Here is a 21,328-nt window from a genome sequence, read left to right on the forward strand (position 1 = left end):
TTTCATGTGACAACACTGAAGAAATGACACTTTGCTACAATGTAAAGTAGTGAGTGTACAGCTTGTGTAACAGTGTAAATTTGTTGTCCCCTCAAAATAACTCAACACACAGCCATTAATGTCTAAACCGCTGGCAACAAAAGTGAGTACACCCCTAAGTGAAAATGTCCAAATTGGGCCCAATTAGCCATTTTCCCTCCCCGGTGTCATGTGACTTGTTAGTGTTACTAGGTCTCAGGTGTGAATGGGGAGCAGGTGTGTTAAATTTGGTGTTATTGTTCTCAGTCTCTCATACTGGTCACTGGAAGTTCAACATGGCACCTCATGGCAGAGAACTCTCAGAGGATCTGAAAAAAGAATTGTTGCTCTACATAAAGAGGCCTAGGCTATAAGAAGATCGCCAAGACCCAGAAACTGAGCTGCAGCACGGTGGCCAAGACCATACAGTGGTTTAACAGGACAGGTTCCACTCAGAACAGGCCTCGCCATGGTCGACCAAAGAAGTTGAGTGCACGTGCTCAGCGTCATATCCAGAGGTCTTTGTCTTTGGGAAATAGACGTATGAGTGCTGCCAGCATTGCTGCAGAGGTTCAAGGGGTGGGGGGTCAGCCTGTCAGTGCTCAGACCATACGCCGCACACTGCATCAAATTGGTGTGCATGGCTGTCGTCCCAGAAGGAAGCCTCTTCTAAAGATGATGCACAAGAAAGCCCTCAAACAGTTTGCTGAAGACAAGCAGACTAAGGACATGGATTACTGGAACCATGTCCTGTGGTCTGATGAGACCAAGATAAACTTATTTGGTTCAGATGGTGTCGAGCGTGTCTGGTGGCAACCAGGTGAGGACTACAAAGAAAAGTGTGTCTTGCCTACAGTCAAGCATGGTGGTGGGAGTGTCATGGTCTGGGGCTGCATGAGTGCTGCCGGCACTGGGGAGCTACAGTTCATTGAGGGAACCATGAATGCCAACATGTACTGTGACACACTGAAGCAGACCATGATCCCCTCCCTTCGGAGACTGGGCCACAGGGCAGTATTCCAGCATGGTAACGACCCCAAACACACCTCCAAGATGACCACTGCCTTGCTAAAGAAGCTGAAGGTAAAGGTGATGGACTGGCCGAGCATGTCTCCAGACCTAAACCCTATTGAGCATCTGTGGGGCATCCTCAAACGGAAGGTGGAGGAGCGCAAGGTCTCTAACATCCACCAGCTCTGTGATGTCATCATGGAGGAGTGGAAGAGGATTCCAGTGACAACCTGTGAAGCTCTGGTGGACTCCATGCCCAAGAGGGTTATGGCAGTGCTGGAAAATAATGGAGGTCACACAAAATATTGACACTTTGGGCCCAATTTGGACATTTTCACTTAGGGGTGTACTCACTTTTGTTGCCAGCGGTTTAGACATTAATGGCTGTGTGTTGAGTTATTTTGAGGGGACAGCAGATTTACACTGTTATACAAGCTGTACACTCACTACTTTACATTGTAGCAAAGAGTCATTTCTTCAGTGTTGTCACATGAACAGATATAATACATTATTTACAAAGATGTGAGGGGTGGACTCACTTCTGTCAGATACTGTATATACCTTTATGGAATACTTAGTGAACATCTCAGGCAACAGAAGCCTGATGCAGAGGAAGAGGAGCAAGAACCATCATGGCAGGACAAACCCCTGCACAGCATGTACCACCGACAGATACAAGAAGTGTCTGATATATAAAAGTCCTACCAGTGTCTGGAAAGAGCTGGACTGAGAGACAGCACAGAGACAGCACAGAGACAGCACAGAGACAGCACAGAGACAGCACAGAGACAGCACAGAGACAGCACAGAGACAGCACAGAGACAGCACAGAGACAGCACAGAGACAGCACAGAGACAGCACAGAGACAGCACAGAGGCTCTAATCGTAGCAGCACAAGAACAGGCCCTGAGCAACTTCTTGTTTTGTCATTTTACAGACTTTAACTGTACATCGCAATGCATCATGGGTCCAAAATAATTACAGTAGCTAGCAGCATTTTTCTACAGTAACATGTTGCAAAATTACAGGCAAACTGTGTTGTGATTGTAGATGATGCTGTAACAGTTAAATTCTGTAAATATCGGATTACGTTGCAAAAGGAGGTTTGAAGGAGGAACCACAACATGTGAGGAGCAACAGTCAGCTCTGTGGGGAGAACAATATTATGTTGTTTCACACATCACTGAAGACGATTTAGAGGTGAGAACATTTGTCATTTATGTGATTGTGTCCAAGTGTGTAGCTGTTTTCTGACATTCAGGATGAGCTCTGTGCTAATTTAGCATAGATAAACTAGTTTATCTTCATCCATGGCGCTGCTTCTCTGCGGTCACTACTCCAATTCTTCTCTGATTGGCCGGCTGACTTGACATGCGTCACTTCTGACCAATCAGGGGCAGAGCTCTATGCTAATTTAGCATAGAGCATTTAAGCATTTAGCATTTAAGTTTGTTACCCTCTGCATAACGTTTTAGGTGTGATAGTGAAACACTTGACTCTAGGTTGTGGTACCAGTTAGTTAATGACCCAGATTAGTTAGAGCTGTGTTTACTGTGTTTAGCAGCTGTGAGCAGTTTTCTTAAGAAGTTTCTTGTCATGTGATTTTGTGATTTCAGGTGTTTCATTGGAATCAACCCAACCAGTGGCACCAAGATGCAAAGCTGCCAATAACTCAGTTAGTCCTCTCGTCTCCTCTCAGCTCAGGTGATTAATGGACTTTGAGCTTAAGTCATATACAAACCTCCGGTTCTGAAACCTGTTGTAAATTGAGTTTTAATTTAAAAATGTTTTTGGCTACAGCTCTGACTCTGGTTTTATTTGAAACAAATGCAGTGTTGATGAATTTTGGTTCAACAGCAAGTCGGGTCTCAAACACTTCACAATATGTAGAATTTGTCAAGCTGTTACTGTAAAAAACAGAAATAAACTGTAAAATATTCTACAACAAAATATTGTGTTGTGAAGTATCCAGGTATTTATTGATAACTTTAGTTGCCAGGTAACTTCTGTAACTTGAACACAATACAAGGTAATGTAAACTAGATTACAATTAATTATTGTTTTCCTGTAAAAACAATATATTGCTGTAATTTACATACAACAAAATCCTGTAACATACTGTAGTTCTTGTTACAGTAATTAAAAGCAAATTGTACAAAACTATTGGCAACTTTTTTTGCCAGGTATTTACTGTAAATTCTATAGTCAGTTTGTTACAGTGTACATGTTGAGGCTTTCAGATGACATGTTTTACTTTATTGATTAATCTCAGTTAAAATAATTTACACATTAGAAAATAAAGAAAACTGCAGTTTACAGTCAATGAGGTGATGTCTTCAATTTAAATGTTTTGTCTGAACAACAGTCCCTAAAACATATTCAATGAAAAACCATATTCCCTGAAGAAAAACAGAATTTTTTTTTGAGAAGCTGAAACCAGAATGTTTTTGACATTGTGTTTGAAAAGAAAAAATTAACCTGTATCAAGATAATAAGGGGTTGAATCCAGCAAACATTCACGCTATTGCTTTTTATTTATCTCTTCATCCATTCTGTGCATTTTATTTAATCATTCAGTCTGGAAAATATACAACACACACTCCATGAAGCTTTAAATTGTAATCATGCTGTTTTCTATGATACTGAAAATTTCAGGTTTTTTTATATTGGTCAGAAACAAGATATTAACAGACATTACTTTGGGTTTTACATCAATGTCAATGAGCAGCTACCAAACTCAATAACAGAGATGAAAATATCTGATTTATTTTCTGTTATGAATCTTTATCTGTCCCACACTGAAACAGCAGGGATGTACGGCACAAGATAAAAATAGCTGCAAAATAGAAAAGGGAAAAAAACAAGGTATTAATAAAAATAATTAGGAGTTGGTTCTGCAGGTGTAACCGGGTCATATGTTCCCTTAGTTATAATTACACAGAATCTGTTTTTATCCCCAAATATTTCTATACCTAACTGTCAGGACCTCCTAACCTGTTGTTTTTGTTGATAAAGTTTGAGTTCAAAGCCCCTCGTCATTAATTTCTGCTTCTGTGGTACCCCTCCAAAGATCCTGACTAGCATCAATGCTGCTATCAGTAACTAGGACACCCAGGGCCTCTGCTGTTCTAGGACTTATAGCCATAATAAACCACTTATCGACCTGAGGCCCAGGGAGAGAACACTCTCCCCTAGTGCTATAGCTCCAGTCAAAGCACGCAGAGTGACAGTTAGACTGTCCAATCAGAGAAATCTAATTCAAATCACTTGCAGACAGATAGTTTCAGGTCCTACTCAAACCAATTTGAAACTTGCAGTGCTCAATGTCAGATCTCTATGTAACAAATCATTTTTAATCAATAATTTTATCTCCTGTTACAATCTTGATTTTATGTTTTTAACAGAAACATGGTTAGATAGCAGGACAGCAAATGCAGTTCTTATTGAATCCACCCACCTAATTTTACATTTCTATCAGAAACAGGAGAAAACAAAAAGGGTGGTGGCGTCTGTGCCTTGTTTAGGGATAATGTGGTTCCCCACAGGCTGTCATTTGGGGAGTTCTTATCATTTGAGTATGTATCTTTTAAAATGGAGCAAAAATTATCTCCCTCTGTACTTTTTATCATCCTCTACAAACCTCCCCAATGCTGTCAAAATTTTATTGATGAATTTACTGAGATGCTTTCAGTCGTCTTCACAGAGTTTGACTGTCTGGTTATTACAGGTGATTTTAATGTTCACATGGATAAGGCCTGTGACAGATATGCTAAAGAACTTTCTGCCGTCCTTGAAACGTATGGCCTTAGTCAGCACGTTAGTGAGCCGACCCATACCAGAGGTCACACTCTGGACCTTGTCATTACTAAGGGTGTTAACGCTTCTAATATCACTGTGATTGAAGTTGCTTTGTCTGATCATTTTTGTGTCTTTTTTGATTTGTCCATAATTCCCAAAGATGCAACTGGACCTACACTTGTTCAGAAAAGACCCATAAATGACAACACCAGGACACTGTTTATGGAGATGATTAGGTTTGAAAATATCACTTTCTCTCATGTTGAAGATTTGTTGAATTCATATACTTCAAGTGTTCTAAATGTCATAGATGTGATTGCTCCTGTTAAGGATAAATTAATCAGGAACAGGCAAAAGCCACAGTGGAGAAATGATGACTCGGTCAGGGCACAGAAAAGGGAGTGCTGGAAGGCCGAAAGAAGATGGCGTAAATCAAAGCTCCAGGTTCATTATGACATTTATAAGCAGATGTTCTGTGTGTTCAATGAAACTCTATGTAGAAAGAGAGAAATGTATTTTTCTGAAATCATCAACAACAGCAGTAACAACTCACGTGTCCTGTTTGCTACAGTGAGTAGGTTAAGAAACCCTCCATCTCCATTGCCACTGGAACTAATTTCAACATCTAAATGTAATGAATTTGAATAATTTTTTAATGACAATATTCAGGGTATTAAACAAACAATAAATTGCACAAGGCAGATACCAACTCTGCAGCCATCCAGGAGACACTTGGTAGAACTGACACACTTTACACCTGTAAATGACATAAAGAGATGAAGACATCATCTCCAGTCTGAGTTCATCCACCTGTTGCCTTGATGTTCTACCCACTAAGTTTCTGAAATCAGTACTAAGCAGTTTGTTACCACAACTCACTCAATTAGTTAATAACTCATTACAGTCTGGAACATTTCCAAGGGTCTTGAAAATTGCTGTCATCAAGTCTCTCTTGAAGAAGAGCAGTCTCGATGCCATGGTACTGAACAACTACCGGCCCATATCAAACCTGCTGTTTTTAGGCAAAATCATTGAAAAAGTTGTTTACCAACAACTTACTGACTTTCTCATGCTAAACAACTGCTTTGATGATTTTCAGTCAGGATTTAGGCCCCATCACAGCACTGAGGCTGCCCTCATCAAGGTGACAAATGACATTCGTCTGAACACTGATGCTGGCAGAGTCTCTGTCTTAGCACTGCTGGATCTAAGTGCTGTGTTTGACACAGTGGACCATGTGATCCTGTTACAAAGGTTAGAGGACTGGATAGTCATCTCTGGTACTGCCCTTAAATGGTTTAAGTCCTATCTTGAAGACAGGAAGTATTTCATTGTTGGTAACTGTGTCTCAGATCAAATGGTTAATACGCAGCAATAATGTGTCCTACCATAACTATGCAGATGACACTCAGATTTACATTTCACTCACAGCAGGTGAACATGGACCAGTCGACTCACTGTGCAGCTGTATTGAACAGATCACTGTGTGGATGAAAAACAACTCTCTCCAAATAAACAGTGACAAGACTGAAATAATCATCTTTGGGCCTCAGAAACAAAGAGAAAGTCTCAGCAGTCACCTCGAGTCTCTTTCTCTAAAATTTAAAAATCAAGCTAGAAATCTAGGGGGAATCATGGACTCAGACTTGAATTTTAAATAAACTTGCCTTGCCTCCTATAAATTCTGGGCGCTCACTTCCCCTCTCCCTTTTTGTACAATTCTCCTGTGGGAGAGATGGGTGCCATTTTCTCAGTTCAATTAACATCGTAATGAAATCGTGTTGTTTCTTATTGTTTTGCATTTATTTTAGATCATCCTCACCATCATTATGGTTGTTACTATCTGTTCATATGAATGTGTTGGCACATGAGCGCTTATAAAGCTACTTTTAATAGACGGGTGTTGCTAGCTTAAAAGCTATGGTGCTAACTCCCGTCCTGTCTGTTTATATTTATTTGTGTAGGAGCTGGAGCGGGAAGAATAGTTACTTGGAGGTTTTTCTTTTTTTTCTTTTTATTGTCAGGAAATAAATGGAGATCGTCTCTAAACATGATCCTAGTGTCACCATCCTCACTTCAACACAACGCAGAAACCCACCGGTCACACAGGCACCAGTCAAAACTGGTCCCTGTGGGGCCCCTGTACTACAGGCTACCATGTCAGACACCCAGCCCTGTGCCCTCATGTACTGTGGACAGCTGGTGAGGTAGTCTAGTCTGATTAATGGAGGTCCACCCCCATGTGGTCCAGATTGTCCCAAAGAAGTCTTGGCTGTCTGGTGTTGACTGGAGAAGTCAGAGAACATGATCCAGACTCTGTATAGGATGTAGATGAGGGCGTCATCCACCCCTATGGCAGGCTGGTAGGCAAGTTGAAAGAAAGATGAGCTCAGCAGCTGAGATGGACTAGGACCAGCCTCTCCAGTGTCTTCATCAGGTGTGATGTCAGTGCCACTGGCCTGTAGCTGCTGAGGTCCTTTGGGTGCTGTGTCTTTGGGACTGGTGCCACACAGGATGCCTTCCACAGTTGTGGTACTTTCCCCAGCCTCAGAGTGAACAAGTGCACAACTATCCCAACTATCACTGTAGTTTTAAACTTGATGCCACTTAATGTTCCAAATGAAACATAAAAATGTCTCGATAATAGATAAATAAACTACAGTTTATCTTCATCCATGGCGCCTCTTCTCTGCGGTCACTACTCCAATTCCTCTCTGATTGGCCGGCTGACTTGACATGCGTTACTTCTGACCAATCAGAGGCAGAAACACACAGTAGCCCCACCCTGTTGTCAGTGTAGAATTCCCGCCCTGCTGACGTTCTTCAGTGGGTGGAGCCGCGTAAGCAAAGATCTTTGACATGCGGTCCTGTGAGCCAATCACATACGAGTATGGAGACGCGCCCCGCCCAGGTTGGCTGGCCGTATTCCCGCCCTCTGTATAGGAACGACCAACGGGGCGTCTCTGGGGGGCGGGGCCAAGCTCGAGCTCGACCCAGTTTGAAAGTGAACCAACGGCTGCAGTCGCTGCTTCGCCACCAAACAACAGCAAGAACCCGAGAACCCGAGAACCCGAGCCCGGTCCAGAGTCTGCTCCAGCCTGTGTCTGGGCCTCCTACCAGTGAGTACCTTCCGTCCTCTCAGGGCTGGACTCAGGGTAGCGCTGTGGTATTTCTCTGGAAATGAGCTGGTCTTGACTGGGCTGGTTTGTCTGTGACAAGTGGGACTGTGCGATAAAAGGTCCGTGAAAGAGGCCGAAAACAGGAATAAAATGGCCGCTTTGACGGTAACGAGGTGGCGGGTGTGTGATTTGTTTGTGTTTCTGGCCTTTGTGTGTCCGCACTCGGGGCCTTTCGAGACTCGACTGTAAACACGAAACGCCCATTTTGGAGCATGAACGCCAGCAAATAGTCTGGTCCCGTCCATACAACGTTGACCTCTCCGGAGCATAGACGGAGCCTTCGTTGAAAATGCGTAGCTGTTATGCGGGCTCCATATTTCCATTGCAGACGCGCCAGTTCGGTATAAAACCGGCGCTGTGGTTAAAGGTAAAACGGATTAACGGGGGTTCATACCGGGGTCTCTGGCGTCCTGCGGTTTAAATGTCTGTTAGCCCGGTAGCTGCTGCTGCTAGCGGGGGGATGGGGCGGCTAGCTCCGCAGAGGGCGGGAAGAAATGGTGGCCCATTGTTCTGGCGGAGCTAGCCCGTTAGCACGGCTAGGCTAACGGGCTAGCCGTGCCCGTTAGCCTAGGATGTAGGATCTCTGTACGGGACTCGGCCCCGGGTCCACTTCATCTCTGCGGCTCACACACCTCCAGCCACAGCAGGAGAGGAGGAACCGAGCTCCAGGGGATGTCCCAGTATTGTACCGGGCAGAGAGGGTCCATCCCGGGTGTGAGGGCCTCCCAGCCCCCGGTGGATAAAATGGATCCCCTCTTCTTTGTTACCACAGTCAGCCCCGGTTGGACTGATGAGCCGGTGATTCCCCGGTAAATCACGATTAACGGGAAACTTTAGTGGAGGATGGAGGAGCTTAGTGTCCCTGATTATAATAAAACATTTTTTAATATTTTACAGGTTAAAGGGTCATTCCACACAAATGTGTTTAGTTTCTCTCTTCAATCACCAATGAAGCACTTTTTGATTTGAATCTAATGAAAATAAAATGATGCTGCTTTTACAGATTGTTTTAAAATATTTCATTGTTTGATTTGATGTGGTGTCAAGTTCAAATATGACTCATTCTTTAATTCACAATCTTCATTATTTTCAGCTAATCAATATGTTTATTACAAATTTTCCAATCTTGTCTTTCTGGTTCTTCATTGTGCAGATTTGACATCTGATAATATTTTACGCTGCAGGTCAGACAGGAGGACATGTGAACGCCTGTTTTAATTAGGATAATTGTGATGAGCATTTATTAATATTTTATGATAAATTGACAACATAATGGATCGTCTAACCCTCAACTCAATTATATACAACAGTTATTAATAACACCTGATCTGTCATATTATTGAATTATTCTCTGGCTGCAAATGTTCAGTCCTGATTTTTCTCAGCTAAATATCTGGACATTTGAAGTCACATTCCTTCCACCTGATTCTGAAATAAAAATCTTATAAATAATAGACAACTAAACAGTTGTTTATAATAATATGTTTGTTTAACCAGGCTGTTGACTATATGTTTGGTCACAATAGTAACCACATTTAACATGTTTGTTATTACAAAGTTGAGCTGTGTCGACTGAAATGCTTCAAAATATGAGCAATGTCATGAAATTAATAATGTTGTCAAACTGCAAATCAGCTCATTGACCAGCTTTTTACCAACTAACCAATGTTTCCCTTCACTTTTTACCCGTATCTGTCTCTCTGCCTCCTTTCTATCAGACCGCCACTATGATGCGTAAGGACGTCAACAAGCCGAAGGGGAAGACGTCGGCGTACGCCTTCTTTGTCCAGACGTGTCGAGAGGAGCACCGGAAGAAAAACCCTGAGCAGTCGGTCAACTTTGCAGAGTTCTCCAAGAAATGCTCAGAGAGATGGAAGGTAGGAGGGAGAGAGAAATACAGGTGGAGAGTCAAGTAGAGACAGAGGACTGTTTGTTCAGAGAGGTTTCACTGGAAACATAAAAACTGACTGTGAGTCTCAAGCTGACAGAGAAGTTTGTTCCAGTCTTTGAGTGGAACAGGACAATGTTGAGGTTACCGTACTGCTAATAATTCAAACTCCCTATTCTATGTTACTAGTACTAGATCTAGTTCTAGTGCTGTTTCGGATCAGCTGAAAAGATGAAGACAGATTAACGTACTATTGAGTTTTCTGAGAAAAAGTATTTTGTTTCTGTTAAAACATGCCTAGAGTGAGTGAAAGGGTTTTCAGAAAATCAAATCTTATATTTAGAAACAAATCAATGGTGTGTTACTCAGTTCCTGACTTCCTGTCTGTGCTTCCCGGCTCCAAGCTCATTGGTTCGTCCTCAGTAATGCTGGGTTGGTGTTGTAGTGAGTGTTTGGGCAGTAAAACAGTGGATGTGTGACTGACAACACACAGAACCTGGTTTAGATCTAAATGTGGGAACATACAGTGGGTACGGAAAGTATTCAGACCCCTTTAAATGTTTCACTCTTTGTGTCATTGCAGCCATTTGCCAAAATCAAAAAAGTTCATTTTATTTCTCATTAATGTACACTCAGCACCCCATCTTGACAGAAAAAAACAGAAATGTAGAAATTTTTGCAAATTTATTAAAAAAGAAAAACTGAAATATCACATGGTCATAAGTATTCAGACCCTTTGCAGTGACACTCATATTTAACTCACATGCTGTCCATTTCTTCTGATCCTCCTTGAGATGGTTCTGCTCCTTCATTGGAGTCCAGCTGTGTTTAATTAAACTGATTGGACTTGATTAGGAAAGGCACACACCTGTCTATATAAGACCTTACAGCTCACAGTGCATGTCAGAGCAAATGAGAATCATGAGGTCGAAGGAACTGCCCAAGGAGCTCAGAGACAGAATTGTGGCAAGGCACAGATCTGGCCAAGGTTACAAAAGAATTTCTGCAGCACTCAAGGTTCCTAAGAGCCCAGTGGCCTCCATAATCCTCAAATGGAAAAAGTTTGGGACGACCAGAACTCTTCCTAGACCTGGCCGTCCAGCCAAACTGAGCAATCGTGGGAGAAGAGCCTCGGTGAGAGAGGTAAAGAAGAACCCAAAGATCACTGTGGCTGAGCTACAGAGATGCAGTAGGGAGATGGGAGAAAGTTCCACAAAGTCAACTATCACTGCAGCCCTCCACCAGTCGGGGCTTTATGGCAGAGTGGCCCGACGGAAGCCTCTCCTCAGTGCAAGACACATGAAAGCCCGCATAGAGTTTGCCAAAAAACACATGAAGGACTCCCAGACTATGAGAAATAAGATTCTCTGGTCTGATGAGACCAAGATTGAACTTTTTGGCGTTAATTCTAAGCAGTATGTGTGGAGAAAACCAGGCACTGCTCATCACCTGCCCAATACAATCCCTACAGTGAAACATGGTGGTGGGAGCATCATGTTGTGGGGGTGTTTTTCAGCTGCAGGGACAGGACGACTGGTTGAAATTGAAGGAAAGATGAATGTGGCCAAGTACAGAGATATCCTGGAAGAAAACCTCTTCCAGAGTGCTCAGGACCTCAGACTGGGCCGAAGGTTCACCTTTCAACAGGACAATGACCCTAAGCACACAGCTAAAATAACAAAGGAGTGGCTTCGGAACAACTCTGTGACCGTTCTTGACTGGCCCAGCCAGAGCCCTGACCTAAACCCAATTGAGCATCTCTGGAGAGACCTGAAAATGGCTGTCCACCAACGTTCACCATCCAACCTGACAGAACTGGAGAGGATCTGCAAGGAAGAATGGCAGAGGATCCCCAAATCCAGGTGTGAAAAACTTGTTGCATCATTCCCAAGAAGACTCATGGCTGTACTAGCTCAAAAGGGAGCTTCTACTCAATACTGAGCACAGGGTCTGAATACTTATGACCATGTGATATTTCAGTTTTTCTTTTGTAATAAATTTGCAAAAATTTCTACATTTCTGTTTTTTTCTGTCAAGATGGGGTGCTGAGTGTACATTAATGAGAAATAACATGAACTTTTTTGATTTTGGCAAATGGCTGCAATGACACAAAGAGTGAAACATTTAAAGGGGTCTGAATACTTTCCGTACCCACTGTAGATTACTTTCACTTGTGTTTGATGAGTCTTTGTTTCTTTACCTATATATACCTGTTCCTTTTCTTTGTTCTTCGTTGGAGCATTAACGTATGTGAATGAGTTTACCTGTGGAGATTATATGTTTGCCTGCTTGTCCGCGCCGAGAGGGGCGTTTAGCTCCCGGTCAGGAACTCTTTGTTTTTGTGCCTGAGTCCTGGGAGATCCAGGTTTAAATAAAACTCTTTTATGTCCTGCATTTGGGTCCTACCTCCTTCATCACCACACCCCCACACCACATAACACAGAGAAATTCAATGTAGTTGGCTGCACTGAGCTGCTCAGTAAACATGTTCACAGTGAACTGCAGGTGTCAGGTACATTTAAACTGTTAAATTGAGTTTGTGGTCTGTTGTATTTTAATTGTAGATTATCTTAGTGTGGACGTTTTATTATTTCTTCATATTTTGAAATAATAAGCCCATTAAATGTAAATGTTGCCTTTTCTCTGGCTTGTATATTTGATTAGAAATAAAACAAAATATAGAACAAGTAATAAAAATTTTAAAAAATATTTAAGTTTGACTTGTCTTTACCATTTTCCAGTGGGAGGACCTTCACCGCATTACGAGTGAGCTTAAGGTTCTGTTTGCAGACCTGTTGATTAGCCACAGCTCCTTCATAAGTTCCTTCCTCATAGCTCATATGATCAATAAAACTGGGCTGAGGTTCGACTCCTTTCTTGTTGATAAAGTCAGCGTACCACTTCTCTTCACCATCCAGTCCGTACACGTCCTCTCCATCAGAGTCTGAACAGCCTGAGATACCAATGTCCTGATGTTGACCTGAAACAGAAGGAACCTGATCACAAACTGTTTGTTTGTTGTTGAGTCCAGACTGTAAACAGACTCTTACCTTCAGCAGAGACACAGAGGACCCAGGAGAGGACCAGGACCAGGACCAGCTCTGACACCTTCACCTTCATCATCATCATCAGCGTCTGTGGCTCGGACTGAGTCTGTGAGGAAGACTCTCAGGAACTGACTGAGAGTCCAGCAGCTGCTCAGCTCTTACTCACACAGCAGCTGCTGCTGCTCACACCTGAGGCTTCATCACACACACCTGGAGATCAATAATAAATAGTTTATCAATAATCAATAGTTCATCAATAATCAGTAGTTCATCAATAATCAATAGTATTTCAAGTTAAAGTTTATTGGTAAAAGTTAAATCTGAGACAAATTTTAAATGAGATTTTCAACATAAATTTAGTCGAAAACATTTAATCAGATTTTTCTTTCAAACAGCAAAAAGGTTTTTTCTCCAACATAAGAAAATCTATTGTATAAACATATTTATGAATGTACTTTATATTTGTAATAAATGTTGTTTTCACCACATTTTATATTTTTAATCAAACTGTTTAAATTTCCCACAGACACAATCATTTTCATAGATCAAACAAAATTCAATAAAAGTCACACATTCAGTTTTGTGTGTTTTTCCACTGTGGGAAAGAACATGACTACAATACTGCAATAAGTACAGTTTTAAAAAACTTCCACATCAGTGATATTATTGATTAATCAATACTCCATCTCAGACAGAAACACTCTTCACTGCACAGCATTTATGAAAGAGATGAGACAAACTTTATTCATCCCTGAAGACTAATTCAGGTGATCTTGTAGTACCACTGGGTATCTGACGTTAACTACCTTATATACTTGTGATTTGAAGTACTTTATGTACCGCTGGGTATCTGACGTTGACTACCTTATATACTTGTGATTTGAAGTACTTTATGTACCGCTGGGTATCTGACGTTGACTACCTTATATACTTGTGATTTGAAGTACTTTATGTACCGCTGGGTATCTGACGTTGACTACCTGATATACTTCTGATTTGAAGTACTTTATGTACCGCTGGGTATCTGACGTTAACTACCTTATGTACTTCTAATTTGAAGTACTTTATGTACCGCTGGGTATCTGACGTTAACTACCTTATATACTTCTAATTTGAAGTACTTTATGTACCGCTGGGTATCTGACGTTGACTACCTGATATACTTCTGATTTGAAGTACTTTATGTACCGCTGGGTATCTGACGTTGACTACCTGATATACTTCTGATTTGAAGTACTTTATGTACCGCTGGGTATCTGACGTTAACTACCTTATATACTTCTAATTTGAAGTACTTTATGTACCGCTGGGTATCTGACGTTGACTACCTGATATACTTCTGATTTGAAGTACTTTATGTACCGCTGGGTATCTGACGTTGACTACCTTATATACTTCTGATTTGAAGTACTTTATATACCGCTGGGTATCTGACGTTGACTACCTGATATACTTCTGATTTGAAGTACTTTATGTACCGCTGGGTATCTGACGTTAACTACCTTATATACTTCTGATTTGAAGTACTTTATGTACCGCTGGGTATCTGACGTTGACTACCTTATATACTTCTGATTTGAAGTACTTTATATACCGCTGGGTATCTGACGTTAACTACCTTATATACTTCTGATTTGAAGTACTTTATGTACCGCTGGGTATCTGACGTTGACTACCTTATATACTTCTGATTTGAAGTACTTTATATACTGCTGGGTATCTTGGGAATTTCCCCCCAGGGATCAATAAAGTTTGATGATCAGTCTGTATTTTGTTGGATCCATCTGATCCTGAAAAGGAACTAAAGTTATCAGATAAATGTAGAGCAGGAAAAAGTCCAAGGTTTGACTCTGACATGTAGTGAAGTCCAAGGGTGAAGTAGAACTACATGGAAATACTCAGGTTAAGTACTAATATTGCAGAACTGGACTGAAGTACTGTACTTTGGTAAATGAGTTATTTCGTTCTGTCTGTGTTTGTTGTGGATTTTAGAGAACATTTATCAGGATGTTACAGCATTTTTACTTTTTGTTTTTATGAGGCTTCAACCACATAAACATATACACATACATTATATCTCTCTGACATATTTGATTTACTAACAGCACAACTGTCTCCATTTCAGACAATTTCATATTATTTAATTATTTTATAGAGATTTGCATTAAGAAAATATATAAAATTGTTGTTGGTTTGTCAGATATGATTCCTAGAGATTTATTCTCATACATAAAAATGAATAACTGAATAACAACCCAATGAACACACAGTAAGAATTTGTTAAAAACAAAGTATAATAATGAAAATAGATAAATTCTTTCTTGTCAGATTCTTAATCTGAAATTTGTTTTGCATAAAAAAACATTTTACTCTGTTCTGACACAAACACATGAACATTGACATTAGACATAAACATCCAACATAAGAACTTACTCAGCATTATAAGGCCTTTGACTATTATAGATTAGGCTCCTTGTTTCCTCTGAGGACTGACTGATGGACTAATGAATGTTTCAGTCTGACCCTGTTAAAGCCTGGAACGTGGTCCAAAGTGTAAACTGGCTGTTCAGAACATGTTTGGAGTCAGAGATGATGCTTTTAATCAGCCACATTGTGTTGTTGTCATAAACTGTCTCATTCAGTCCTTCCAGGGATTGACCTACGACCTTTGAACAGCTTTTTATTAGATGTTTCAGTCCAGATGTTGTAGACAGCTGTTCCACACTGTATTAATACTGTAGAACACTAAGGAACACTAAGAATGACAGCAGTAAACAACAACAGGACCATCTGCTGAGGGGCTCCCAGAGATCAGAGGAGACAGAGGAAGTATGTTCATTGTTTTGTCTTTTTCCAGATGAAGTCCAGATGGTGTTTCCATGATAAGGTGGAATCAGTCATGACACCAAGATGTTTATGTGACTCCACCTGTTGGATTATTTGGCTGAACTATTCATTTAGAGCTGAACACTGTTTCTTCTGTCTTCTTTGTATTTATTTCCAGAGCATTGACCCCCTGCTGGTGCAGCCCTGGACTGTCCGAGCTCTCCAACAGTCCAACAGTCTTAGTAAAACAGTGTCATCTGAATATTTGAAGCTGAACCACAATCATCCCTGTGTAAAGTCAAAAGTCAAGCTGAGCTCACACCAACACTGGTCATGGTGGCAGAAGAGAAGGTCTTGTTCCCTTTAACCAGCTGGACTCTGTTGGTGAGGAAAGATGCAGACCAGTGACCCAGATATGGATTAACTCCCTGGTGGGTGTTTGGAAATGAAAATGTCAGGTTGAATCTAGAAACAGGGCTCTTGCATAGTTCTAAGGCTTATCTAGATGTGGACTGATGATCTGAACTAATGTAGCAACAACCTGTTTTCTATACAAACTGAAATGAGTCCAGTTTGTCACCTCTACATTTGAGATGTTTCATCAGGATCTTTCTAGAGCCTTCGTAACTACTGAGGTCAGAGCTATGAGTCTAAAACCTTTGCCTTCTTTTGGACTTTGTGTTTTGGCTCATGGTTTTATGTCTGAGGTTTTACGGGGACTGTATGACTGTCAATTGAAAGGTCAAACACTGGTTGCCAAGCTGGGACCAGCTCTGTTGTAAAGCTCTTTAAAAGAGAAGGACCACACTTGTCTGGCCCCTCGGCTTTTCTAAATGTTTTTCTGACCTCATCAACACTGATCTCAGACCTGTCCATGAAAAGAAGATGTTTAGATCATGATCTGTCACAGTGGGTTTGACTGGGGACAACAGTCCTGTCCTAGACTTCATGGTGTCCCACACTTTTTTAGAGCTGCTGGTTTGAAAGTTCTTTTCCAAATCGTTCCTATGTTTTCACTTTGCTTCCCTCAATTTAATCCTAATCTCCTTTTCTGTCTGTTGAAGTGTTGACGTGTCTTTAGTATTAAAAGCCAAATTTCTCTCCTTTCTCATTTGTTTATTTATTATTTATTTATTATTTGGAGAGATTTTCATTTCTTTGTAGGGACCAACTGCAGACAAAAGTCCATCTAATCATTAATCACTGCTCTTCTTTCATTCAGGGAACCTTCATGAAAAATGTCCCAGTCAGTCCAATCAAAACCTGCTCTGACTTGTTCCTTGTTCTCATTTGTCCAGATCCTTAGAACTTTCTTTTCTGGCTTAGTTCTCTTAAATGTGGTTCTGTAAACTGGAACCATATGAATTCCATTATGATGTGAATTGAATATTGGAGGTCTGCACTTTGAAATCTAGTCCCTGTTAATGTTTCCAAAACCCTTATCCAGGATGTTGCCATGTTTTCCATATTGTTCAAACCTGGCAACACAGATTCTAGTTGACCCTGATTCTACTGTTGCTGCTGCATCAAGATATTTGAGTTGGACTTCATCAACACATGAAGCTATGATGGGAGCTGCTTTTGCTGCTTTACCATCAGGAGGAACGTCCACTACAAAAAGTCTCCGGGCCAGTCCAAAGGTCTTAAAGTCCTTCCCAGAAGCTCCACATTGGGGTCATTCACTCCAGTAGCTGCTATATTCCAATATGGGCTCCACGTTGTTGTTCAGAGAGCACAGATGTGTGAGGATCATTGAAAGGAGGGATGGACGATTCTTAATCCCCCTCTTCTTCCACGGTTCCTACCCCGTTTAGTTCTAATGAGCTCTGGAGGAACAGTGTCCAACATCCAAATCTCAGGCTGTAAGTTAGACAGAGTCCGCTCTCGTCCTTCCAACAAAGTCTCTCGTCTGTCAGAGCCAGTTGTTTGTATCAGCTCCCTGCACCTGTTCATGTTGTCGTCACTCAGGTGAGCTGCTGTGAGCAATAGCAGTGACAGACCAGATCCACAAAGGCTAAGAATCCACTAAATCAAGGGCCTCGTTGATGAAGTCCTTCTCTCACCTGGACGGTCTTTAGTCCAACGTTGTTGGGTCAGACGTCATTTACAGCCACAACACGCACAGACTCCTGATCAATCAATATCTGTGATTGGATGTTGTTACATGTGATCAGTCATGTGATCAGTGGAGACAGTTATATTTGACTTTAAATCATAAATGGATCAATAAATTACCGTCCTCAGTTTATCTGACGTTAACATGAAACTGGAAACTTGATCCAAATGTCCAAAAACCAGTAACAATCTCATCGTCATATGTAAAGATACGTTTTTACTCAGATACTAAAGTCGAAATATAAAAACTGTGGCTGTACTACAAAAGTACTTCAGCAGACAAGACCATGTTCTTCAGAACCAGCCAAAGACCAAAGCCACAGTCAGAACTGGGACTATGATGGTGTCACCAACTAAATGTGTCAGGCCCAGTTTCTGTTTCAGACTCTGGTCCATCAAAGGACGAGTCTCACGTCTCATTTCTCCAGTTTCTAAAATAAAAATAAAAAGTCCAGATCACTGCCACAGACTTTAGTCATTGATTATTGATTATTATTGATTATTATGGAGGCTGCCAGGAGTTTGACACCATCAGAACCACAACCAGCACCACAGCAAACAGAGCCAGAGAGGAAAGTTCATTAGTTACTCTATTGATTATTAGTTAATCTATTGATTAGCAGCATCTCTCAGTCCCTCCAATATTCAGTCTTGGTTCTGACATCGAGGACTGAAACAGGAAGTCCACAGCTTCACCTTCAGCTCGGACCATTTCCTGTTCTGAACCAACACGTTCATCACTTTTTAAAGACACTGTGACTTTAACACCGTCCTGTCCCACAGGTGTGACGCCCACCTGCTGACCCACTGCACATGATCCCCTGGGTCCAGAAACCACCACACTATGGTGACCCAGTCGGGTTAGAACAGAACCTGATCTGGACCAGGACCATGGTGATCCAGTCGGGTTAGAACAGAACCTGATCTGGACCAGGAGCATGGTGACCTAGCTGGCTTAGAACCTTCATATTTTTAGAAACCCTTTACACCTGACAGACCATGGTACTGTAATCAGACTGTATACTGCAGTACTGACATTAGTACTATAATCAGACTGTATACTGCAGTACTGACATTAGTACTATAATCAGACTGTATACTGCAGTACTGACATTAGTACTATAATCAGACTGTATACTGCAGTACTGACATTAGTACTATAATCAGACTGTATACTGCAGTATTGACATTAGTACTATAATCAGACTGTATACTGCAGTATTGACATTAGTACTATAATCAGACTGTATACTGCAGTACTGACATTAGTACTATAATCAGACTGTATACTGCAGTATTGACATTAGTACTATAATCAGACTGTATACTGCAGTACTGACATTAGTACTATAATCAGACTGTATACTGCAGTATTGACATTAGTACTATAATCAGACTGTATACTGCAGTACTGACTTCAGTACTATAATCAGACTGTATACTGCAGTACTGACTTCAGTACTATAATCAGACTGTATACTGCAGTACTGACTTCAGTAGTTTATTCAGTACTTTGGTCTTCTCTCACATGTCAGTGAAAACGTGTGAAACCAGTTTCCCCAGTTTATTTTCACCACCAAACCAGTCTGACCACATGCTGCCTTCAGGCATCTTTGTAAAACCAGGAATTTTCTACGTTCACCTCTAACACTGAGGATCAGCTCGAACACTCAGTTAATGTGAGGACACTTTGTTTTCCTGCAGTTCTTGAACGCAGCAGCAGCTCTGTGAAGTCCCCACTGTTTATTTCGGTTCAGCAGCAGCAGCGAATCAGGAGCAGAGCTGCTGATGAGTCATCAGTTACCAGGAGAAACAGCTGAGCCAGGATGAGAAGGTGCAGCTCAGTCCAACAGGTGGGACAGGTGGGACAGGTGTCTGTTCATAGTGTCCTTAAACAGACCTTAGGGTCAAAAACTGATTTACTGAGGCAGAAATAGAAAAGACTCACATCAACGTTTGAGTTTCTCCAGCAGAACAGAGGAACCTGCTCAGTGTGATACAGACCATCTGTGGGACAATCTGGTGCTTTGGACCAGCAGCTACAGAAATATCAGCTGCTGAGAATCTGGACCCCTCTGTCAGATACTGGCCTGCAGAGGCCAACAGGTCAGACCTGTCCCAGAGACTCTTTAGGGCCTGAATGTTCGTATTAACCCTTCCTCGACTAGTCCGTTGTCCAACAAAGTGCAGCTATTGTGTAGGAACTGGGTGACTGGGGGACTTTAGCCTGGACCTTCTACACGCTGCCCTTGTCCTGGACTGAACCTTCATTTGTTATAATGTGTCAACACCTGCAGGAACAAACGTGTCCATCAGACCAGTGACATGAATAAACACCAGCTGTATAAGACCAGGCCTGACAGGAATAATGATTAATGTTATATATATATATAGATATATAATATTAATCATTATTATTGACTGACACATGAACGGTTATATAAAATGACAGCAGCACGTCTGTGATGTTTTAATGCAGGACAATCAAAGTGATGCCACATATTTACAAGAGACCATGAAAAGACTGTAGAACATAATATCTCTAACAGGACTGAACTAACTGATCCATCACTGGGATCAATGACCTGCTCTGGACCTGCACAGAATAAATATCCACAATAATTATATTTAGGATCATTTAACCTGAGTCAGGACTAAACTCACCTGGGAAATCCCTTCTCTTGGTTTCTAACCCTCTGAAATCACTGACTCAGCTCAGCCCTGATTTATTTAGTTAGTCTGGATCTGTTTGTTCAGCTTTTGTGAAAAATCCTTCATGTTCCTGATGTTTAGTTTTCATGTGTAAATGTGAGTAAATGTCCTGATTTCCATCAGTTAAACTTTCAGTTTTTGTTTAGTCCAGTTAAATGTTTCCTGGACCTGCAGCATCAAGTCCTGATGAAACTGTGTCACATTTTGTCCAAAGTGACAAATAAACATTTCAACACTGGAGGGAAAGAAGGAGGTCAGACCAAACAAACAGGATGAGCTCAGAGCTGCAGGGCCAGAGGTCAAAGGTCAGGTCAGAAATATTTTAACACTGTGGAAGAAACTGTCTTTGAATTAGTTTTAATTTTATAATTAAACTATTTTTATCATCTAAACCTGAGCTGAACGTTTTTTATCTGTGGGTCTGACTGTAAAACTGTTTAAAATAAAGTTTAATAAAAATAAATTCTCAGTCAAATGTTTGTGTCTCCAGCTTCAGAAAGTGAAGTCAGATCAGTCAGATAAAATGTGTATCAGACACTGTGATGTTTGTTTGTTGTTTTGATACAAAAACAAACTGGACTCTGGTTTTTACTCAAATTTGATCAGCGGGTGTTAATGATTCACCAGAACTGGTTTATAAACTAATTTTAAAATGGTGTAACCTGGTTTGTCTACTGGTGTAAAGTGGATCCAGTTCCAGTCAGTGTTGGACTGAGACTAATCCAGAACAATAT

General features: G+C 41.2%; 1 protein-coding gene across 3 annotated transcripts; it reads left to right on the forward strand.

Annotated features, from left to right (window-relative positions):
- The first annotated feature begins 7,804 nt into the window (after positions 1 to 7,804).
- LOC113145933 (high mobility group protein B3-like) lies at positions 7,805 to 16,875 on the forward strand. Of its 3 annotated transcripts, none has more exons than XM_026333098.1 (3): positions 7,805 to 7,946; positions 9,725 to 9,883; positions 15,946 to 16,875. In XM_026333098.1, the coding sequence occupies exons 2-3, from the start codon at positions 9,734 to 9,736 to the stop codon at positions 16,132 to 16,134; spliced, it is 339 nt and encodes a 112-aa protein (XP_026188883.1). In that variant the 5' UTR covers positions 7,805 to 7,946; positions 9,725 to 9,733; the 3' UTR covers positions 16,135 to 16,875. The 3 variants fall into 3 exon arrangements, with proteins under 3 accessions (XP_026188883.1, XP_026188891.1, XP_026188900.1); XM_026333106.1 differs by lacking the exon at positions 15,946 to 16,875 and adding an exon at positions 12,951 to 13,591; XM_026333115.1 differs by lacking the exon at positions 15,946 to 16,875 and adding an exon at positions 12,954 to 13,591.
- Positions 16,876 to 21,328: the final 4,453 nt, after the last annotated feature.

The sequence above is a fragment of the Mastacembelus armatus genome, chromosome 18 (genome assembly GCF_900324485.2).
Source record: "Mastacembelus armatus chromosome 18, fMasArm1.2, whole genome shotgun sequence".
NCBI lineage: Eukaryota > Metazoa > Chordata > Actinopteri > Synbranchiformes > Mastacembelidae > Mastacembelus > Mastacembelus armatus.